The sequence below is a fragment of the Labrus mixtus genome, chromosome 17, assembly GCF_963584025.1.
Source record: "Labrus mixtus chromosome 17, fLabMix1.1, whole genome shotgun sequence".
Lineage (NCBI taxonomy): Eukaryota > Metazoa > Chordata > Actinopteri > Labriformes > Labridae > Labrus > Labrus mixtus.
In genome coordinates, this window is record NC_083628.1 from 734,365 (window position 1) to 756,956 (window position 22,592).

Sequence of the window (22,592 nt, forward strand, 5' to 3'; positions counted from 1 at the left end):
TGGAGAGAGAGAAGTTCCAGCTGTTACCCTGAAACAAAAACCTTTGTCTCTGTCGGGATCCTGTAATGTTGTCAGGCTCTTAAAATAACAATCTGAGGAGTCAGGAAGTCTAATCAGCACTTTTAGAAAAAGGCTCTTTGATCGGAGGCATTTTCCCAATAAGACTTTCTTATCTGGAGAAAAACTTTTTTAATACCTGAGTCATGTGGACCTCTAAATATTCAAAATACCACCCAGTTTAATAAACAGTCAAATATCCTGGTTAAGTTTCTGCCCACACTTCCCTGAGTCTTTAGAGGACTGGATTGTTTTCTCCGAGCAGCAGACCACACAAAGCGATTCATGAATCTCATTTATTCTGCTGTTTTGAAGGTAAGAGGATTACTGTCAACATCTGAGCAGGCGTTCACTGCAGCAGCAGGCTCACTAATCATCTACTGCTACATCTTTTTTCAAAACGAAACCAGGTCATCAGCACCATCTAGTGGTGACATGTTGTGTTACTGTTCAGAAGGCACTCTGCTGATTTGCTTGTTTTTTTCCCCTCAAGTTGAATCTTCATCATGTGGTTTTAATTTAAACGTGGATAAATATTTGGACTTTTTTTGTCAGCTCATAACGGAAATGTTTTTCAAAGCAGGAGAAAAGCAGCTGGACAACAACACGCCTGTCACAATGTGCGCAGGATATTCAAAACATTATGAAGATTATACTATGCAGAAGTTTGTTTCCTGCAGCGAGAGAGAGAGAGGTGGACAGGAAGGTCAAAACACAACATTTCTCAAAAACATTGGCTTTGTCCATCGACAGTGAATATTAATGCAGGAAGCCTGAGTGGCTTCCCATCGATGGAGGCGCTGGAGTCCCATCGATGGAGGCGCTGGAGTCCCATCGATGGAGGCGCTGGAGTCCCATCGATGGCGTCCCTCGTCTGTTCCTGCAGGGGGCGCTGGAGTCCCATCGATGGCGGTCTCCATGCTGGAAATGCTGTCTCAGTCTAACTTTCAGTCAACCTAACGACAGGCTGAGAGCTGGAGCTGAGGCGGGTTTTAAACCTCCTGACAAACCGTTACACCGCGCCCACCTGTCAATCAGGTCAGCTACACGCCTTATTGTGAATAACTCTTATCCTTCATCAAATCAAAACTGATGAGTCATCAAAACATTCACCCCCCGTACAGTGTGTGTCCATCGAGACATGAGATAATCACACCTGTTTGTTTTTTTGAACCAGGCTGTAAACATGTTAATCTCTGCTGTAAAAACAGACTTTTTAGAATGGGTGTGTATGTGACTTCCTGTGCTTCTGCAGCCAGCCTCTAGTGGACACTCCAGGAACTGCAGGATTTTACACTTCAGCATCAGATTAATTTTTCAACATGGGAGGTTGCTGCTTTGCTTCATAGGATCTAAAATGTTATTTTGTGTAATTTTGTCCTGGGAAAATTGGGTTTATAACAATGTTCATATTTTGTGTTTATATTGAAATCAAACACAAAGTTTATGTAGTAATGGAGCAGTACTGACACACATGCACAAACAGGATCCTCTGCACTCTGCTGATGGAGAGATGTCAGAGTCACGGGCGTCTTAGTGGGGGTAAAAGTGGGACTACCCAGGGTCCCAGTGGGGAGGGGGGCCCATAATGAGCTTTTAGACAGTAAAAGCCTTTTGAACATTAATTGTTGCAAGTGAAAAAGTAAAACAATGCTGCTGGAAATGGTTCAAATGCCTGAAAGATGCTTTACAAAAATTACATTATTTAAAAAAAATTAGGAAATATTACAGTGATTACTTATCTCCCATTTTCAGGGTGTAAAACAAAGCCTAGTTGTTTGAATGGGTCGTTTGTGTGATGGACGTGTGGTTACAGAAATTCTCCGGGGTTAGTTTGGGCCCAATGTGATATCTTTTCATGCGGCCCGGAGGTCCTGGCGGCGTCCCTGGTCAGAGCGAGCAGTTGCAGATCCAATTTCCAGAACTGGTCTGCAGCAAGACTTCAACCAGCAACCCTCTGGATCCCAAATCCCAGTCCCTACAGACTCCTGCTAACTGGACTGCAGATTGTAGATCTGTTAATGGAAAACTACTTTTTTTGCATCCAAAAGACTAAAACTGGACGGTTAAATCGAAACAGTGGAGTATGATTTACTGCATGTCTCTTCAGATGAAATGGAATTTAAAATACTGTAAAATACTGTAAAGGTCAGTTGAAGTATGTCAACATTTAACTGAAAGTACAAACAGGGGGAGTGAAAGCAGTTTGTAACTCTGTACATCTGATTAGCATCGATAGTTTTCTCTAACTCAAAGCCTGGGGAAAATGTGAATGGATGCCCAACACCAATCACACATTTACTCCACACACACCCAACCCCCCATCCCACACACACACACACACACACACACACACACACACACACACACACACACACACACACACACACACACACACACACACACACACACACACACACACACACACACACACACACACACACAAAGTGACAGTCCAGCCACATCCGGAACCCAATACTCAGATTGTCGATACCCTGATGTCGAGTCCCTGAGAGCGGCTCGTTGGTCTGCAGGATTCTGAACCACAGACTACAAAGGCAACAGTTTTAAATCTGTTAAGTTTTTTTTGCGTGCTGTAAATCGACTCTGTCATCAGAAAATAACTCCAGTAGTTTCTTGACTTTGGTTTTTTTTCGTCACCTCGTCCTCAACATCAGGTAAGACGGACATTCATCTCTCTTTTTATAACAATGTCAGTTTGACTTTGCCCGGTCTATTTCTACGTTCTTTTGATAATGATTTGAGGCTCTCTGATACCAACGTGTTTGATCGTTTATCTCTTTTCACATGAAGTATTTTGTTAACAGAAGCTACCGAGGTATTTTTATGTAATTGTGCCCAATAGAGAGGCATCAGGATGGACTTTAGCAGAACTCATTTTGAACACATCTGAACGCCTCCCTACCCAGAGCGCTCAGGTCATCAGACCAGCGACTCCTGGCTGGTCATCGGTCGAGTTTCTGCAGCTGAAGTGTTCCCCTTCTTTAGATTCACCGTTCCACCTTTCAGCTTCCCGTGGTCCTAAAGGTTGAATTTTTGTGTTTCTTTATTTTGCTTTGATTTAGTCTCTGCATGTTATCTTACTGTGCTGCACTTTGGTCAACTCTGGTTGTTTTCAAATGTGCTTGATTTGTTTATTTTTTCCACGTTGTAATTGAACTATAACGAGATTATGAAGGTGAATAAAGAAAAGGAAGCAAGTGGACGAATTACTGTAAAATATTTTTTTCAGAACAGTTTATTAAGTCGTAGTTTGAAATCAGAATCCGTTAGTAGTCTAAAATAATTTCACTCCAGTGTTTATAAAAGAAAGAAATACATTGTGTTGCTGAAATCAACTGAAGTTAATGAAACTGCTGTTTAAAAAAAAAAAGATTTATTTTACATATTTAAAATACATTTAAAATCATCGTTGTTTGACTAGCAGTTCAACGCTGCTCGCTGCCTTCAAAGCGACATATTGCACAGCCTGACTTCATATTTTCTCTCGTCTTAAATAGTGCAAAAGGGAGTTTTTTTAAACGCTTGTGAACTTGACGTGTGAAGGTTTTGACAACAGGACATCGAGTCTTTGCATTCATAGAAGACCTGCTTTGATATACAGAGGCACTTTTAGTCAACAGGCAAGACAGGCAACTGCTTGCCCCCCCCCCCCGAGGATGACAAAGTTTAAACCACAGAAGGGGCTAAAATGTGCAAAGTTGGCAATGAACGTTGGTTGGAGGGGTCCCTCGGGTCCCAACAGAATCTAGAATCACCACCATGTTGATTTCTGATGTCACACAAGATCTCTGTATTGGGGAAATGAATTAGTAACTTTTGTTGGGTTTCTGCTGGATGCTGCTCTTTTCCTAAGTCTTGGTTAAAGCAGGTGGCACATGAAGCTACAGTCCTCGTTGCACTGGTTGCAGGTTCAATTCCCAACCTGACGCCATTTGGTGCATTTTATTTCCACTCTCTCCTCCTATGTTTTTTTTTTTTTATCTCAAGCTGTCCTGTCAAAATGAAGGCGACAACCCCTCCAGAAAATTTGAAATTGTGCCGGCTATTTTTTTTCTGGCAAGTGCATATCCCTCAACATTTTATCGACAAGAGGATGTTGGCTTCTCCCCAATGCAAATTCACGAGCCAGGGACCGAGACTGAGATCGATGGCTTGTTCCCTTTCAGAGGTGAACAGGCCGCTGCCTGGGCGGGTAACTGTGGGGCATGGTCGGGCCCAGATTATAATTCAGTGGAATAATTTAGAGGAATGCTGTGTATGTGTGTGTCTCCCTTTTTTCAGCATTAAGAACCAGAGAACACTTTGAGAAACTATCCATGACCTGACCCTTAATGGGCCAACATACCAATAGCAAAGCTCTTCAAACATTAAGGAGCAGAGATGTCAATTCATCAACACACAGTAATTAGTAACGAGGTGATTGGCGAGGTTACTGAATGTCTTACCTGGTCTTTTTTGCAATTACAATATTTTTTCTCAACAATATTTGACAGAAAAAGAGCTTCAACATAATTTTGAGGGGACAGGATGGAGCCAACCAACACGTCCTAAAAACTTTTACTCTGAAATGATCAACTGGCTTGGTAGTTCTCATTACTGTGTATGTGTGTGTGGTCGTGCCTGTGTGTGTGTGTGTGTGTGTGTGTGTGTGTGTGTGTGTGTGTGCATGACTGCACTCATGTGACCGACCTTCACAGTCACTGATCAGGCTTCAGGGACTACTTAGCAATCAGAAATGACATTTATTGATCAGCCTAGAAAACTCCCCCAAATCAGTTGTAGGAAGAGAAAACGTGCATAATGAAAAAAAAAAGAAGCATGTGAGCCCGATGAAGAATATGTCCGGGTGTTGACTGAGCAGAGAAGCGGTGATAAATATCACTATTTTTTGATGGCTTAAATTACTCATAATCATTCATACTTTCCTCAGCTTTAAGAGAAATGTGGAAGCTGAGGATGTCGAGTGAAAACTTTATAAATGTGTTCATGGAAAGTTCAGCGGGGGTGCTACCTATTTCCTTTGGTTTCTGTGGTTGGAGCTGCGGCGGTCCGGCCCTGAAGGGCTGCTTGGGTTTTCCATTGAGTTTTCCTCTTATCACCCATTGATCTGCTGAGGTTGCTGCCGCACATGTGTTGCCATGTGGTACAGATGCTTGCATGGAGTCACTGTAAGGCCAGGAGGATTCCCTGACCAACCCGAGAAAATGTCCACCAACAGAGAAAACCAGGCCGATTAAAGAACTTCTCTTTTTCCACCGTTAACTTCTCTCGTCTGCATGTCTGTTTCAGGATGGATCATCATGACTGGCAGCGAGGGAGAAGTAGAGGTCACAGGCGCTACGATGATGAAGAAGGTGAGAAAACAGTGCAAAGATACCAGCTGCCTGGGAGTCCTTCAAAAGCCCTTTGTTTGTAGTGTTGAAATTGATTTTTATTACAAAGTGATAGTACTCGCTGTTACTTTGTGAAAACTGGAATCCCAAATCTTAAACCTGAAAGGAAATCCTAACATTTGAGTTCAACATTTTGGGGAATTCCCTTAGTGTAAAATCTGAATGCTGAGCTTACTAAAGCTAGTTGAATTGTTGATTGTCTTGCATAGTTCTTGACGAAGGTGGATATACTTTTCTATCTGTTCCTAACATATGCTGAGAAAGGTTCACCAGAGAAATATCTCACCTGATGGGTTTGTTGAAGGGGATTTTATGGCTAGCAGTTTGAAACTGCTGCAATATTATCTTTGAGATATCGTGAATGTTTAAAAATATTTATGTTATCAAACACCAAGAGGAAATTTAACTTTTGACTGTTATTGTGAGACAGGCTACAGAAATATTGTCTCAATACACACATAAATAATGCACACAAGCAGAACCTATAGACATGCATTTTCAAAGAGATGTTAGAGTGAGGGGGTTGTACAGGGATTGGTAAAACGGTACAAACAGTTGGGGATTCATTCATCTGCTCATTGGCACCTTGGCAGTAAACTGGCAATTAAATCCTTGGTCGTTATCGGGACTTCAGCTAGGGATCCCAAATCCCTGAAAACTGAGCTACTGCCGTCTCAAGTCATGTTTAAATCACAAAATCTCACATCCTGTTTGATGAGAGATGAGCCACAGGTTCTCTCTTCAAACAGGGACAAAACATACAACTGTGCTGGAAATGTATCTGCTCCCAACTGCTTAAAACTGCTTGTTTGTTTCATTTGTTTTGTTTTGAAAGAAATTCTTGGAACAAATTTTTGTTCTGATGTTGTTTTTTTGTAACCAAACTAGTCGTGTCTTAAATAATAAGATTTGTAATAAGGGGAGGTGTAATAAGATAAAGCTTCAGACTACACCTTTTCGGTCAAAATGTTTTTGTTTTCTTCTTGTGACTGAAATAAATTATTACTACTAAGCTGTGGTAAAGATATATTGGTTAATTTAAGTTGCTCAGAAGCCATACTGATCAGACTTTGTGCTGATTATCAAAACATCAAAAAAATGTTTTCATCAAAGCAAATTGCTTTCTATTTATTAAATACAGTCAACGTAATTCACATGTTCTCTTAGCTTAAAGCTACATCAACACTGTTTTGAAATAATATCACCACATTGATCATCTGTGCCTTCAGAATCTGTCCCTGTATTGATCTGGCACTTATATGTTCTCTACCCGTCTCTCTCTCGCAGAGGGCCAGCCTGTCTACATCGGTGTTCCAGTCACCCACAGACGGAAAAGGCGCAGACATCACTCCCATGTCAGTGATGCCGAGCGGGACACACGGCACACACACTATGACCGCCACACACACCGTGAACACTCGCACAGGGGATATTACCAGGACAGAGAAGAGCACTCTGACGACGACGAGGGCAGCACAGAGCCTCAAGAGCACTCCGACCTCTCAGGTTAGACGAGCAGACAAAGTGATTTACTAGATTATTCAGAAGTTCTAAATGTCAGCCAGCTAACAGCTTTGACAGACTGGATCTCAGACAATAAATCCTCATGACTTTGATGGTCAAGCACAAGGCTGATGTTTCTTGATTTAATTAAAATATCTCAACAACTATTCATGGATTTAGTTTTTTTTTAAACTGGGTAAAACTGTCATCATCTGTGAAGTCAAAGTTTAAGGATTGATGGATGGCCTTGCACTTGACAGAGATCTCTTAGGTAGTTGGAGGGAAAGTCCCAGTGTTTGGTGAAATCCCCCTGAGATGCAACAGACAATGTTGGGCTGTTTTGGCTGACATGCTTCTTCATTGATCTATGGACATCAAGGATAGGGCACAGATGGCCTAGTGGTTAGGTTGTTCCATATGTAAGGAGGCTATAGTCCTCCGAGGGGGCGGCCCAGGATCGAGTCCGGCCTGTGGCTCCTTTCCCACATGTCACTACTCACTCTCTCTCTCCCTGGTATTACAGCTCTATCCACTGTCCTATCCAATAAAGGCAAAAAAGCCCAAAATTAAATCTTAAAAAAAGCCGTCAAGGTTGGGGTTTGGGGTACCAGGGTGACCATAATACTTAAGAAAGGGACTAGAGGATATGCTGCAATTATCAGAGTATCACTCTTCTACCCTTCACAGGTTGATGCGTGGTCGAGGTCTTGGGAGATTGCCCATCCACATGCGGTTTGTAGACTTTGATGAAACCCTGAAAAGAATCACAAGGGAGTCCTTTAGGGGTTAATGCAGTAGCATTGTGTGCAGAGGCCAATAACTGAGAGCTGGGTCTGTATCCTCGGGACAATGTCAAACATGTTACCAGTTTGTGTTGCCTCCACAAGGGTTGTCCATTGACATTGATTATAGTGGTCAAGGTCAGCATCTCTTGGTGCAGCTAAGGAATGGTGGATGGGTGGGGAAAGTCCACTTAAAGATGTCAGAATTGCGTCTCTGCTCCATGCAGGTATTGTGGTTTAGTTGGGTGTTATCAAACTGTGGCTCCATGTAGGCACTAGAGGGGTTTGCAGCTTAGGGTGTACCTCCAAGTCTGAGGTCATGTTTTCCTGCCAGGAAACAGGATTTTCCTGACTAGGGTTGAAAGTCAGCTATAGCCTGAAGTGGAGAACTCTGAGTATCTAAGGATCTCAAGAGACAGTGAAATATAGCATGAGATTACAGGGATTGATACTCAACAGAATTAATGTTGTCATTGCCTCAGACTTTCATGGTAAAGAGGGAGGTGAGCTGCAAGTCAAAGCTTTAAATTTACCAGTTAATCTACACTCCATCCCCTGCGTATAGGAATGAACCTTGTAAGTCAGAAAGAGAGTTAGTTATAACACTAAAAGCTCCTGAAATATGTTTCTTTCGCAATGTGTCTGCAATTAGCGTCAGAGAATCAGAGACAAGCTAAGAAGCTTAGACATGTGGAAGTTCAATATAGAGCTGATATTCCATAACTGAAATAAATTATGGTTGAGGAGATGTGTTTGTATGATTAGGATGCATTAGGATTTCTATAGGTTTCTTGACCCAGAACACACTAGTGTGAAAATGTATTTGATGGAACGTTAGTGCCTTGGTAAACGCCTGGAGCACATGTGCAAAATGCTGCTTATGAGAGCGACTGCTTTGCTTATCCTGCTGTCACCTTGGTCTGGGATAACAGAGATTTGCAGTTTCTTTGGCGCAAACTTCCTCATAATGTAAAAATTCTACTTTTTCCAAATCTTCTGAGCTTATTTTTGGTTTGAACTTGATTAGAAAATGATAACATGCTTAGCCAACATGGTGGAATTCCATTAAACATTTTAAAAAAGCATTGCTACTGTGAACATAAAGGAAGCTTATGTTAGCTTTCCTGTGTTCCACTGTCGCCATAATCAATGATTCAATCTTAATTGGTGTTGCATCATTTCATAACAAATGTTATCTCAAGAGTTTTCCAGAAAGAGCAGGTCCAGACTGTACTCTTTATTGACAAAGACCCATCATTAATCTACCACGAGCACAGCATTTGGCAACATTTAGCAAAGTCACATTGGCAAGGAAAATCACAGAACCAGACACGATCTGAACAGCCATCTGATGAAACTGTGTTTGAGAGTTGGAGATGCAGAAATAAACTGCCTAGTTCAACTTCAAGATTACTGAATAAAACATATTTAACCTATTTAGAGCCAAATTAACTGAACACATGGTTGTGATGGGGATTTGATCCATCCTTTATCTACACTTATGTTTATAGGTAGATAAAACGTGAGTCCATTTCCATTAAGAGTTTGATAAAGGTTGAAGTTGCAAGTGCATGTATGTGATGAATATTTTGCAGCATGGTCAGCGTTCCCAGGGGGCCATGAAGTCTGAAGCCTGTAAGCTGATTAGAGCTGAGGAACTCCAAGCTGTGTGTGCATGTGTGTGTGTGTTATTTGGGGTGGCTGTTGGTGTTTGGTATGCTTTTGAACTATTGCATATTCCAGCTTGGTTTCATACCAAACACAAAGTCTGAGGTGAATAGTTAGGGGGCGGGACTGTTGGGGTCATCAGAGCAAGAAAGCACGAGCTATGTTGGAGAGGATGCCCTCGCTTTCCTTACATGTGTGTTTTTGTCGTATAGTCTGAGTGTGTGTACGTGTGCATGGACTTCTGGGAGGAGAGTACTAGAGGGCCCTGTGGTGTGTGTCAACCCTCTTAAAGTCTCTGGCTCATTGCTGCTTTGGAGATTTCAGTGGATTTTTGCCACAGCTTTTCTGAAGACTGATTGAATGGCGCAGGTCTGACCCCTTAGATGACTACTCCCACACAAATCATACATGGCTAATTGAAATAACAAAACTCACTGTGGAATTAAACTCAAAGAAGTCAGCTTTGAATCAGCGAAGCGGAGAAACAAGTAGGGCAGACGAATGTGAGAAGGAGGTGAAGGTGTATTTTTTCACTCATGGTGGAGAGCTAAGGACACTCGACCTCAACAAGAGGACAGGAAGCTACACACATTGTTTTTTTCTCGACCTGAATACATCACAAGATCTTCTTCTAGTGGCTGTTACTTTTTTTGACGTCAGAGGATCCAGTGACCATGCAGGACCCTGGGGAGTCCCGTTGGACCCTACCTGGTTCCCAAATAGGTAAAAAACTACGAGTTGGGAAAAGCCTGGAAAAAAAGTGGCAGATACGTGCTCCATTTGAGTGAAACGGCTGGAAAAGCTCAGGTCACTATGGAAATAGATTTAATTTCGGTGTCACTGCATTGATTTTGTTAGCAAAAGAGACAATTAACATTGTTTACCAATTGCCAATGTCCATAATCTTCACTTTGTTTTCTCCACATCTACGGTAGAAGTATTCTAATAAATCAAAAATTTAATTTTTTAGGATCCGCTTTTCTCGTAAATGACCAATTCTTATTTTGCATCGACTTTTATACCATGAACTATTCCATTTTGAATGCCATTGAAAATCACATTTTACGAGAGTTCATTTGTTATTTTGTGATTCCCCGTGTTGTTTAAACATCTTGCTAAACCGATCATGAAGCCGATGTGGGAAATAATAGTGACAAACTGAAAGTAGCATTGAATTTTAAGACACTTGGGAGACAGTGAAACAAAATGTGAAACATTATTTACATTTTTAAACTACATTAAGTTATGGTCTAGGTTAAAAATGAAGCAATCATGGAAAGACATTCACTGATATCTAAAATTATGTACTTTCCATCTAAACGTATGAGCACTCAATCAGGTATTTATTAAATCCTTTTTTAAACATATTTTTGGTCTTAATTACTATTATGTAATAAAAAAAACAAGATAAGATGCTCACTGGATTGATTTAACTGGCAACTAAGAAACGGGCTTGCAATGCCTGCAATTTAATCCTTGAGGACAAAGTGTGAGTACATCCATTAAGAGTGTTGTTTTTGTAACTGAGTGAGATGTTTTGACAACATTACAGAGGGTATGCACCAAGCGGAAACCTCAGGTCTTCAAAAATGAAGCCAAAGCTGAAGTGCAAAATCCGATAGTTTGTCGAGTGTCCGCTTGAGTCCAGCTCCGGGAACCCTCGAAGTCACGCACACACAACAGCCAAAAAAAGCAGTTTTTACAGCATAAATTAACATGTTTACAGCCTGGTAGAAAAAAAATAGGTCTGATTACGTAACGGTTCATCAAGAGGCTTAAAACCCGCCTCAGCTCCAGGTCAACTGAAAGTTAGGCTGAGAAAAAGGATTTCCATCATGGCAGTTTGCTGCTGATGAGCCTCCGGAGCCCCCTGCCGTAAAAGATGGCTGACGTCACTCAGGCTTCGTCCGTTGATATTTACAGTCTATGGTATGCATGTGATGTCACGGGGGGGCGGAGCCACTGCACTTCCAGCCAGCGAGTGGCAGAAAGCTCGTACTGGTGTCAGGGAACAATAAGACGTAAACGGCTTTAAATCATTTCATTTCATTTCATTTATTTATTTAATTAGGACAGTGCACATTAATCAACATATCAACAAAATAGTATCCATGTAAATATGCTGGAATTAGCACAAAAGCAAAATTTCATCTGTAGTCCTAAGGCAGGTACTAACAAAAAAAAAACAAAAAAAAAACAAATGTACAATTACAGGACAGTTTGAACAGAACGACATACACAAAAAGCTCACAGACAATTTCACAAACAAATTGGACACTGTCGTTGCATAAGGAATAGCAGACCCACATGTAATTAGCTAATTAAAAATCAGCTGAAAAGTGACATTTTCTTTGGGTTAGTATAGATCCTCAGCTGATCTAGGGATCCTTTCTGTAATGTTTCCAGAAATAGTATTTTAGTCATTACAGTTGGTTTCACACATGTAGCTACAGGAGCTATTCAAGACCTCCCTGTTCCTATCAATGATTTAGACTCCAAAAAGTGGAAGTTTAAAAACAACAGAACTTGTCTCAAGGTACTGTATGTGGACGTTTGTTTTTTTAACTAATATAGTCTGAAATGATGCAAAACAAGACGTCAAGACCCCCCACTGTGAGGCTCTAGTGGCTGGTCAGAAATCAGAAAGACTTTAAGTTCTGAGACTATGAACCTCAGCGGCCCTCCGAGTGTGATCTGACCTGATGTGACTGAGCAGAGAGAGTGATGGAAACAGCTACAGTGTGGTTAGCTCCATGGAACATTGTATTGTATTATAGTGCTGTTAACATAGATTACATAATTGTCCCCTGTTAGTGGAAGCGCATCACTGTCACCTGATTTTTTTGTGACATTTGTTGAAACTGCGTCCACAGAGATCGTTCAGGCGCTCGTGTTATTTTTCCTTTTTTAATATTTAGGGTAAAAAAAAAGGATTTGAAAACACTAAAGTAGAAAACCAGGGTTAACCTCTCGCTCGTGCTTATTCACACGTGCAAACAAACAGTGGTAGGATCTGAGTCAACAGAGCCTCCAGGCTTGGATGTTAATGTTCATCGATCCGCTCGGAGGGAAATTAGAAAAAGATGCCGCCTGATTAGATATCAGATCCTCATCAGATGATCTGACCTGCTAATTTGCTTGTTCACAAACAGTGATATGATTCTTTTGGATTAGTAAAGGCCTGTTTATAATGTCTGATTTACTAAAACAGCTCTCCATGGATATTGAATCAGCACATTCCTATTCCGATTTTAAACGTTTCATTTAAAAATGACCTTTCATCCATAAAGCTTCTTTTTGGTGCCCAACCGTCATAAAGGGAAAACGAGCTTTCAATACTCTTTCATTCTAGTGTATTGCGGCTCCTTTAACGTCTATAGATTATCCTAGTCTGTGTAAAAGGATGTAATGGTCACTTGTCAGATGGAGAGGCAATGTTTCAGCCTCTTCATCTGGTAGATATCAGGCTGTTTTAATGAACGTGAACACTGATCTGCTCTCTGGGGAACACAAATAAGATAATCCAAGCTTCAGTCGTTTGAGATATTTCAGTCTGAACCAAAGTGGTGGAGCAACCACCATTCCAATCAATGAGGCCATCACAGGCAACAGATTGGTGCTTTTGTGTTATTCTAAACCAAAGTGGTTGGTTATCTTGCCAACTGGACCAGCTTATTGGAACATTTTTTTGCCTCCAATTTTTGCTCACATGTGGATTTAATGGCTAAACGTTCCTCACTTTGCCCTCTCTTTGCAGTATCTCCTGCAGCAGAGCGACTGCGCCACATTCTGGGGGACGATGACAGCACCCCAACACCTACAATATTCACTGAGATGGACACACTACAACACGAGGGGGATGAGTTGGAATGGAAAGAGTCTGCGAGGTATGTACACAGACATACACACAAATGTACTGGCCTCAAAGCTTTCATTAATTTAGGATTTTGGGGTCACCTTTGAAAGGATTAAGGGGTCGGGGGTTGAGAGATTATGGCTGCTGAGTGACAGAATTTTAACACTACATGTGATTAAAGATACACTTTAAATTGCTGCTTGACGCCCCGGACATGGGACAAATCAATCATTCATTCTGTTTTTAATCATCTCTGCAGGTGGGTGAAGTTTGAGGAGAAAGTGGAGGAGGGAGGAGAGAGATGGAGCAAGCCTCACGTCTCCACGCTGACCCTGCACAGCCTGTTTGAGCTCAGGACGTGTCTGCAGACGGGAAGCATTCTGCTCGACCTGGAAGGCTACTCACTGCCACAGATAGTGGGTGAGTCAGACGACTCTAGATCCTCTACTTTTCTATCGTCCAGACAGCAGATGGTTTATCAATCAATCAATCAATCAATCAATCAAACTTTATTTATAAAGCACCTTTCAGACAAATTGAATTGCAGTTCAAAGTGCTTAACAAGAGTGCAGAAAAGTTATTGATGAAAAAGTAGTTTCTAAAAGACCTTACTTATTGCTATATTACAAAGACCCGGCCTATCCATCATGAGCACTTTAGCAAAGCAGCAAAAGTTAAAGGGATCGAACCCCCAACCTTCTTTGAGACAAACGACTCTACCCACTGAGCCACAGCCGGAGTATGCAAAAAACCATCTCCACAAGGAGATCTGATATCATATAATTTTAGGATTTTAAGACTTGATGTCTGGCTCTTTGTGAGCACTGTTGGGCTGAGCTTTGTTATCCTAAAATTAAATGTTGAGGACGAGCGAGCAACAAAAGGCTTTGGCCAACTTTCACACCCTTTACCTATATTAACAACATGAACATGTGATAGAACCATGTTGTTGCATTTACTGAAATAAATCAATGAACTGTTTTACTAATAGGAATAATGTAATTCATGTAAGGGCGGACATCAATCACATTACGGTTTGACCACTGTCCAGTAAACATTCACCATTGATTGAATTCTAAAAACAACACATCGACATTGTCAGTGAGGGGCGGCAGTAGCAGGGACTTGAACCGGGGGGTCGCCTGTTCAAGTCCCGGTGAGGGCCAAATCTGGAAATTGGTCTGGTAATTGGAAAGGTGCCAGTTCACTTCCTGAGCACTGCCTAAGTTCCTTTGAGCAATGCACCGAACCCACCCACCCCCCCAGATCAGGAGCGCTCGCAGCGGTGTCCGTGCATGTCCACTTTTTGTAAATAGTCTAGTATAGTAGTAAATAAATAGTAGTATAATAATAGTAATAGTAAATAGAGAGCACAGTTCACCAAAGTCAAATTCCTTTTACATGTGAGCGTATCTAGCCAGCATACATGCAGCTGATTCTGATTCTGAACTTTTCCCCCAGATGAAATTGTGGATCGGCAGATAGCTGACGGTCTCGTTGCACCAGATCTGAAGGAGAAGATCAGCTTTGTGTTGCTCAGAAAGCACCGTCACCAGACCAAGAAACCAATCCACCGCTCGCTTGCAGACATTGGAAAGTCCTCAAACCCTGCTTCCAGTAAGTTTTTTTATTGTGACCTAAATGTCAACCACTAATCAACGATCACCGAATGAATCAAATCTTCTAACTACATTCTAACTCTTCTTTTGTTTCCTGCTATGTTGATCACCTTTCTTTGTAAAATCATCGTTTTCACATCTTCCGCTGCTACTGCTGCTCTGTCAGACCGTAGTCCTCATGCTAATCTGAATCGTAGCACTAGTTCAGCCTCTGGGATTCACCGCTCCACAGAAGACCTGCGCTCTCGACAGTCAGGCAGCCTCGGTCACCTGCGTGAGTTCACACATACCAACATTCCCACATGAGCTCTTTCCTATCTCACAATAACCTACAAACCAGGAGTGGAAAATTAACACCAAGAAGAATTCAGCTTTCGACATTTCAAGTTTCTCTTGTTACCATGATCATATTAACCCTCAGATTTATCAGGTGACCCTTAGGGGGGAATCCCCCCCCAATGTTTGGAACCAGTTGACTTTACTATCACACTTAAAGGCTTTATATGCGATGTTTTGATCCAGCAGATGTCGCCCTTGAGCACCAGCATGAAACCAAAACAACTCGCGCTGCATTGTTGTGTTAGCATGCTAATGCTAGCGATCTTTATTCTGCTCGTATCTTCACACTGCATGTAAATTTACCTGAAATGAGCGTGATCTAGAAACACAGTTAAGCAGTGAGTACAGTATGTTATTCTTCTTTTCTCTAGTCCCTCAATTAAACAACTTTTATACACGAGGGGAGGAGTCAGCCGGCCGTCCGGGCGATGTAAACAAAGTGAAGATAGGACTCTGAAAACTCTGAAAACATCACAGACAGTGGGACTCGGGTGTTACACCCATTGTAGACAGTCATGACTCACAGAGTTATTTTCAGAGGATATACTTGATTTATATATTTAAGTGTGAAAAATCACATAGAAAGACTTTAAGGATGAAGGCTCAAGCATGTCGTTATACCCAAATTGGGATAAGTTGTACAGCTAGCAGTAACTTCTCAAACAGGCAAAAAAATTAATAAGTATGACACAAAGTTTTTCAAAAGGCTGATAGCAACAGGGGCTAATTATATTTTTAGTCTATTGATTCAGTAACTATCGGATAATTTTATCGCAGGTGTACGCCGATATTAGTAGATTTATTAACTAGTCAAAAATAATTTAATTTAAATATCCTTGAATTACACGAGCAGTTCTCCTTCTTGCTGTCACCAGCAGAGGGCGCTGTATGGATTACAACAAGCATTATAAAGCGTAGCTGCGCAGTTACTTTCCAGTAGAGTCACCATCTTGTCTTCTTTATACTTTATATCTCATTCACAAGTGTTAAAGATAAAGATAAGGATACACTTTATTGAGCCCCCATTGGGGTTAAAAAACACTAGTATAATTAGTAAAAATAGCAAAAAGTTAAAAAAACAAACATATTTACATTAATTAAATAAAGCAAGAAATTACAATAGAGATAAAATAATTCTAGGCATATACTATAAAAACTTTCACTTGTGGAAAGACAGAGGACCGTTCTTATTAAAAAACACACAGTGTGTAGAATTACTGATTGTGATTGTGAACATCAGGTGGTAGTACTGTTGAACAGTCTGACTGCATATACCTATATATCGTTCTATCGCTACAGATCAAACATAGCTCTAATAAAGTTATCAACCAGTATATATCGGTATCAGCCCCAAAAATCCCATATCGTTCGGGCCCTAATAAATATAAATAATTATAATTTGAAGAATGAAAATAATCAGCTTCATAAGTGTTTAATGAGAACAGAAAAGCAGAGAGAACATTTTCTAAATCTAAAAGATTCACATGATGTGTTTAGTGAGAAACAATGAATCTTTACAGGAAGTCTCCTCACGGTGCCTCTAACGGCTGGACGTCAGACTTCTAATGACGTTTTTTAAACTTGTATTGGTACTTCACTAAAGCAACAGAGAGCCTGCTCTGAGCCCAGCTTTATCCCTGCTAATGAATGACTGCATGATTTGAAGACTTGATTTGTCTTTGTGTTTACATAGACTGACTATAAATACAACGTGCTCGACATAATGTGTGTTTACGTCAGAGATTTGGGACCCTATTGTATGCACCCTACCTTAAGATATTTTTGGAATCTATCTGGACGGAGAGGATTAGGAGAGGGCTTTTTGGGCTCTGTGTGGTATGTTTTTGTTCTCTCTTTGTTCCCAAATCTGCTTTGACCAAAAATGGGAAATGAGTCATTAATTCATAATCCACCCCAGAGAAACAACTGGTCAAGTTCTCGCGCACATTTTGGACATACCTGAATACCCTGTGTGTTCCTTTTATATTTCAATCCTTAGTCAGCATTACTGGACACACTGAGCGAACTCAGACACTAAAGCCTCTGGTATTTTTTATTTTAACCAGCAATGTCATATTGTATGTTGAAAATAATTATGTTTGTATGGTATATTTACAGATCCTGCCCAGAGCCGAAGCATGAACGACATTTCAGACACACCAAGCACAGACCAGGTAACATATATCTGATATTTCATGTGTGGGGAACAGCGGGCTGAGTAGTGTGCATGTGTTGGGAAGGCAGAATTCATAAGATTTTACAGTATGACTTACTACAAAGACTGTGGCTCGCAGCAGTAACAACACTGGTCCTCTCTGAGAACCAATGGGGGCCTGAGGGCTCACTGTGTGTTACAGGCTGTTATAGTTGTAAGTAACGCACTGTAGTTTAAATATGCATTTTCCACTTCCTGTTCCTACAGTGAGGGAAAATAATGACTCTCTGATGTACGTCTATTGTATTGTAGAATTTTAATTTCATTGATTTAATTCCCAATTTTTTTTCACTGAGCCAAACAAGAACTATTCATCTTAACCAAGAGATAGAAACAAAACAGACCTTTTAACCAGGGGCGGTTCTAGACCACTTTTACTGAGGGGGCCAAACTGGGTCCAGTTGTTTTGTCAGAGGGGAACATTATGATGATCGCTTTAAAAAATATATATATTATGCCAAATAATAGCGCACATCATTAAATACCATGATTTATATTTGTTTCAGTAACAGTATTTAATACTAGATTGTGAGTCTGGTTGTTGAGTCACTGTGTATGTGTTATGAGGGGGGCTCTTCCTTTTGGAGGGGTGGCCACAGGGGGGACTAAGCTCAGTGTTACAGGGGCACTGGCAACCACCCATGCTTCTAACAGAAGCCAAAAGAGGGAGGCGTAAAATAGGGCCAACATTATTTTTACACTTTATATTTAAGTGAAACCATTGTTTAATGGAAACGTGTAAATGTGGATTAGAGGTAATTGTAGAGCACTTCTGTTCAAAACAAAGTCCAGTGTATGACTTCACAGGAACATCAGTGGTGGTGTTTTCCTCGGGCACAAAGCTCCTTAAGAGGCACAGAGTTCATACAGTTATCTTTTAAGGTCCAAAAGAAATAAAAAATACAACATTTATTTGGTGAAGTTGGTGCAGCACCTTTGTCCTACATGTTCCCATGTATTAACTATCACTCTGTGTTATTATTGATTTGTAATCAGCTAATCTCCTGTTGCCTGTGGGGGAAAAAAAACAATGATGGTTTATTTCAGTACTTTTGGACAGTTGATGGACTATGAAGCAACATATCCCATCCCTGTATCTCCATTTTGTTTTTGTTCATTTGCATGCTGCTGTGTGTGCGTTCCTTGAACAGCTGAGCCTCACTTTATGAGAAGGTATACTGCGCTGTCAGAACGACTTAATCCCTCTAATCCACACAGCCTGGTTGCTGAAGTAGGAATTTGGTAAATTGTGTTTGTGCCAGAGTGTGTGTGTACTTCTAATCGTGTTTGTGTGAAGATTTTTAAGCTTCTGAGTTTGCTAAATTGTTTTAACTCCCTAAACAGTAAGACAAAGAAGTTTCATTTTCTTCTAAACAACAGCAAAGTATACAACGACTTGATGTCGTGCTTTAGTGCATCATTGTAGGTCAGCTGCATACATTTAGTGTGTTTGTTAAATATCTTGATCACAGAGCAAGAAATGAACTCTTACATGTGCTCCCTGAGTCTGATTTAATTATTTATTGACAGGCTGGCACAGCACCAGCAGCTTCCTTTGATCTGACCAACATGCACTCTGACAATTGAATACATGACGTAATGACATGCAACAACTACTGCAGGACTATACCACTAAATCACTGGAACAACATCGCTGAAGGTCAAACTCACTCGGATTGAGTTTTTATAAGTTTGTAGTTTGTGAGTTCAAAATATGTTGTTTCCAGTTGCTGTGGAGCAGGATTGTAAAGAGAGAGTGGACGAGGACCAGTTGGTGAATTGACTCTGAAAAGCATTAACAGATTATGAGGAGGTTTTAATTTAAGCACTCACCACTCCACTGCCACGTGCTTCCTTAGTTAAGAGGAAAAGGAAGGGTGTGCCAAAGGAGCTGCACAACCGTGTTGTGTGATTTAATGCTGTATTTGATTCCAGGAAAACAAGTACCCAGAAGGCTCTGGGAGGATGTAATGCTCATTTAAAGACAACAAACTGGAAGATTCTTCAAAGTTAACATCCAGGTTTATTGGATTCTTACTAGTCATGGTTTTATTGATAATCGGCGGAAGGCTGTTGTTTTGTTCTTGGGAAGGTTTACCTTGTCCTAACCGGTAATGGAAGTATGTCCACAATTAAAGACCCAAACTGACCCAAACAACTGTAACGATCGAATTTCCCTTTGGGATTAATAAAGTATTTCTGATTCTGATCACGCAATATAATAACAAAACAGAAAAATCTCCCTAGAGCAATACGATGATAGCCAACCCAAAATGGATCGACCACTATAGAACCTGGATCAGAAACTGTACTTGAGTCACACCCTGGGTCTTTTTGTTTAGGTAGCCCTTGCTTTGAGACGAAAAATGAAGGACACTGATAATGGCTTTGGGTGACTTACTCCTGCAAGACGCAAGGGAGGGAAAAACGATATGTTAAGAAAGGACTGCAGGTTTGAGGAGGATCCAGCATTGATTGTTGTTGTCTAAAATCCTATATGTTATTTCCGGTAACGATTCAACCGTTTGTTTGGAACAGCCCCACCACTTGACGTCACCAGCTCACATGATGTGACTAGCCATCAACACACAGTTAATGCAATTAATCATGGCACGCACGATAAACCAGGAAAGGTCAGCTGCAGTGCAACATGCCTCAAACATGTGATTTCTACTCATGTTCTCGCTCTCTCTCCGGCTGCCTCTTTCTGTTACTCTCTCTCTCTTCTGTTAGTTGAAGAATAAGTTCATGAAGAAGATTCCTCGTGATGCCGAAGCATCCAATGTCCTGATTGGTGAAGTGGACTTCCTGGACAAACCTTTTGTGTCTTTTGTACGCTTGGCCCAGGCCACGACTCTGGGAGGCCTGACGGAGGTCCCTGTGCCGACAAGGTGGGTGTCTCCTTTGTTTCCCCTTTTTCTTTGATCTCTAGAGTGTGTGGCCTTGCATTGATTAGCCCCCTCTGTGCTGGCAGGTTTCTCTTCATTCTGCTCGGTCCTCATGGCAAAACCAAGTCCTACAATGAAATTGGAAGAGCGATTGCGACGCTCATGGTGGATGATGTAAGTAACTGGTACTGGTCACCTTTTTGATAGACTTCACTCATACACACATTGAATTGATTTATTTTGTTTTATTTCCTCTTAGCTCTTCAGTGATGTTGCCTATAAAGCGAGGGACCGCGATGACCTGATTGCAGGTGTTGATGAGTTTCTAGATGAGGTGATTGTTCTACCCCCAGGAGAATGGGACCCCAAAATACGCATCGAGCCTCCCAAGAAGGTTCCATCTGCAGAAATGAGGCATGTAAATTAAACCAAACAAAATCTTATTTAGAACTGTAAATTAGTGCAAGCAATTTTTAAACCCCATGCTTTAGTCTGACAAGGGTTTTAGCCTCTTGAGGCAAAAGCTAATATTTCTTTTTTTTTTTTTGACTTTTATTCACCAAACCGTGCATACACACACTCGCACAACAAAAAAAAAGAGACACAAACAAAGAGGGGAACTGTGGTAAGATACAGTTTTGCAAGCAGATTTAGACAAAAACAAACAAACAAACAAAACAAAAGGAAAAGGGTCAGTAAATAAAATGAATGAATTAGACAAAATAAGTAAATGAGCAAACAGGACAAAGAAAAACATGGAGGACAGTATAGTAACAAAATTATGTAAAATAAAACTGGTGGGGTAGGTTGTACACATGGTGAAGATTTTTGGTGTTATTTGTTTGTTTTTGTTTTGTTTTTCACTTTGTCTGGGTGCTAACATGATGATTGCCAAATACAGACTGTTTGTAAATTATATTAAAATTGTTGTGCTAATTTCCTCTAAATAAAAGCTAATATTTCTTTCTGCTATTTTTTAAAAACTTTTTGGGATATTTGGTGCCAAACAGATAACTCATTGTTGCTGAAAATTACACAAGAGTGGGGAAAATAAGAAAATGAGCCGAAAGAGTAAAAGGTCAGGGTCAGAAATCTACAAATTGAGTTCAATCTTGCTTAAATTCATTGTAGCAGTAACTCCTTTCAGATTGTCTTTGTTACATTACGATAACAAAATACTTGATAAGCCACTTACAGGTCAACATCTTTAGATCACTTCTTTTCATTTAACCCTAAACTCCTATTCTGTCATCGTTTGGTTTTCAGGAAGTCAGTAATGAACCTGAGTGAGTTGGGTCAAATGAATGGCTCGGCGAGTGGGGCAGCCGGAGGAGAAGACGAGGAAATTCCAGCGCCACATGAGCTTGGAGAGGAGCTGAAATTCACTGGGAGGTATGAGAGGACTAAGTCATATCTCACATGTTACGAGGTCCAGATACATCCTCGTTCTGTCATCTTAACAATTCATTAAACCTTGGATCGTAGGTTTGCAGGTGGATTATGGCTCGACATCAAACGGAAGATCCCATGGTATTGCAGTGATATCTACGACGGCTTCCATATACAGTCCATCTCTGCTGTGCTCTTTATCTACCTGGGTTGCATCACCAATGCCATCACCTTTGGAGGACTGCTAGGGGATGCTACTGACAACTACCAGGTCCTCTTAAAGACTGCAACAGCCAGTGCCATACGTGAAAAGATTTGTCATTACACCACAGTTAACATGATTATTTTTTTCTTCTCTAAGGGAGTGATGGAAAGCTTCCTTGGCACCGCTTTAGCAGGGACTGTCTTTTGTGTGTTTGGCGGGCAACCTCTCATCATCCTCAGTTCGACTGGACCCATCCTTATCTTTGAGAAACTGCTTTATGAATTCAGCAAGTAAGTGGCACACAATCAAAAGGCACACACTCGTGTACAGTAAAGATAACCAGACAGAAAGCGATGCCAGCACTATGTCTTTCTCTACAGGAGCAATAACATAGACTACATGGAGCTGCGTCTGTGGATCGGCCTTCATGCATGTCTACAGTGTTTTTTGCTGGTAATAACAGACGCTAGCTACATTATCAAGTACATGACCCGCTTCACAGAGGAAGGTTTCTCCAGCCTCATCTCCTTCATATTCATCTCTGATGCCATAAAGAAGATGGTAGGTAACATGATGTCATTTGAACTGGAAAAACTCTAACTGCCTTGCTCATAAATTATGTATAAGAAATAACATAGCCTCTTTGTTACCAAA

General features: G+C 40.9%; 1 protein-coding gene across 7 annotated transcripts in view; it reads left to right on the forward strand.

Annotated features, from left to right (window-relative positions):
* Positions 1 to 4,439: 4,439 nt before the first annotated feature.
* Positions 4,440 to 22,592, forward strand: part of slc4a5b (solute carrier family 4 member 5b) — a 32,619-nt gene continuing 14,466 nt past the window's right edge. For 2 of the 7 annotated variants that reach the window (XM_061061193.1, XM_061061195.1), the window contains exons 1-14: positions 4,440 to 5,435; positions 6,762 to 6,980; positions 13,185 to 13,314; positions 13,543 to 13,703; positions 14,745 to 14,900; positions 15,069 to 15,176; positions 17,360 to 17,415; positions 20,190 to 20,347; positions 20,431 to 20,518; positions 20,604 to 20,762; positions 21,615 to 21,736; positions 21,830 to 22,004; positions 22,095 to 22,228; positions 22,319 to 22,499. In XM_061061193.1, the coding sequence (XP_060917176.1) occupies positions 5,372 to 5,435; positions 6,762 to 6,980; positions 13,185 to 13,314; positions 13,543 to 13,703; positions 14,745 to 14,900; positions 15,069 to 15,176; positions 17,360 to 17,415; positions 20,190 to 20,347; positions 20,431 to 20,518; positions 20,604 to 20,762; positions 21,615 to 21,736; positions 21,830 to 22,004; positions 22,095 to 22,228; positions 22,319 to 22,499 (1,911 nt within the window). In that variant the 5' untranslated portion in view covers positions 4,440 to 5,371. Of the gene's footprint in view, positions 5,436 to 6,761; positions 6,981 to 9,640; positions 10,151 to 13,184; positions 13,315 to 13,542; positions 13,704 to 14,744; positions 14,901 to 15,068; positions 15,177 to 17,359; positions 17,416 to 20,189; positions 20,348 to 20,430; positions 20,519 to 20,603; positions 20,763 to 21,614; positions 21,737 to 21,829; positions 22,005 to 22,094; positions 22,229 to 22,318; positions 22,500 to 22,592 lie in introns of those variants that run through there. The other 5 variants (XM_061061189.1, XM_061061188.1, XM_061061190.1 and 2 more) reach the window with 5 other exon arrangements.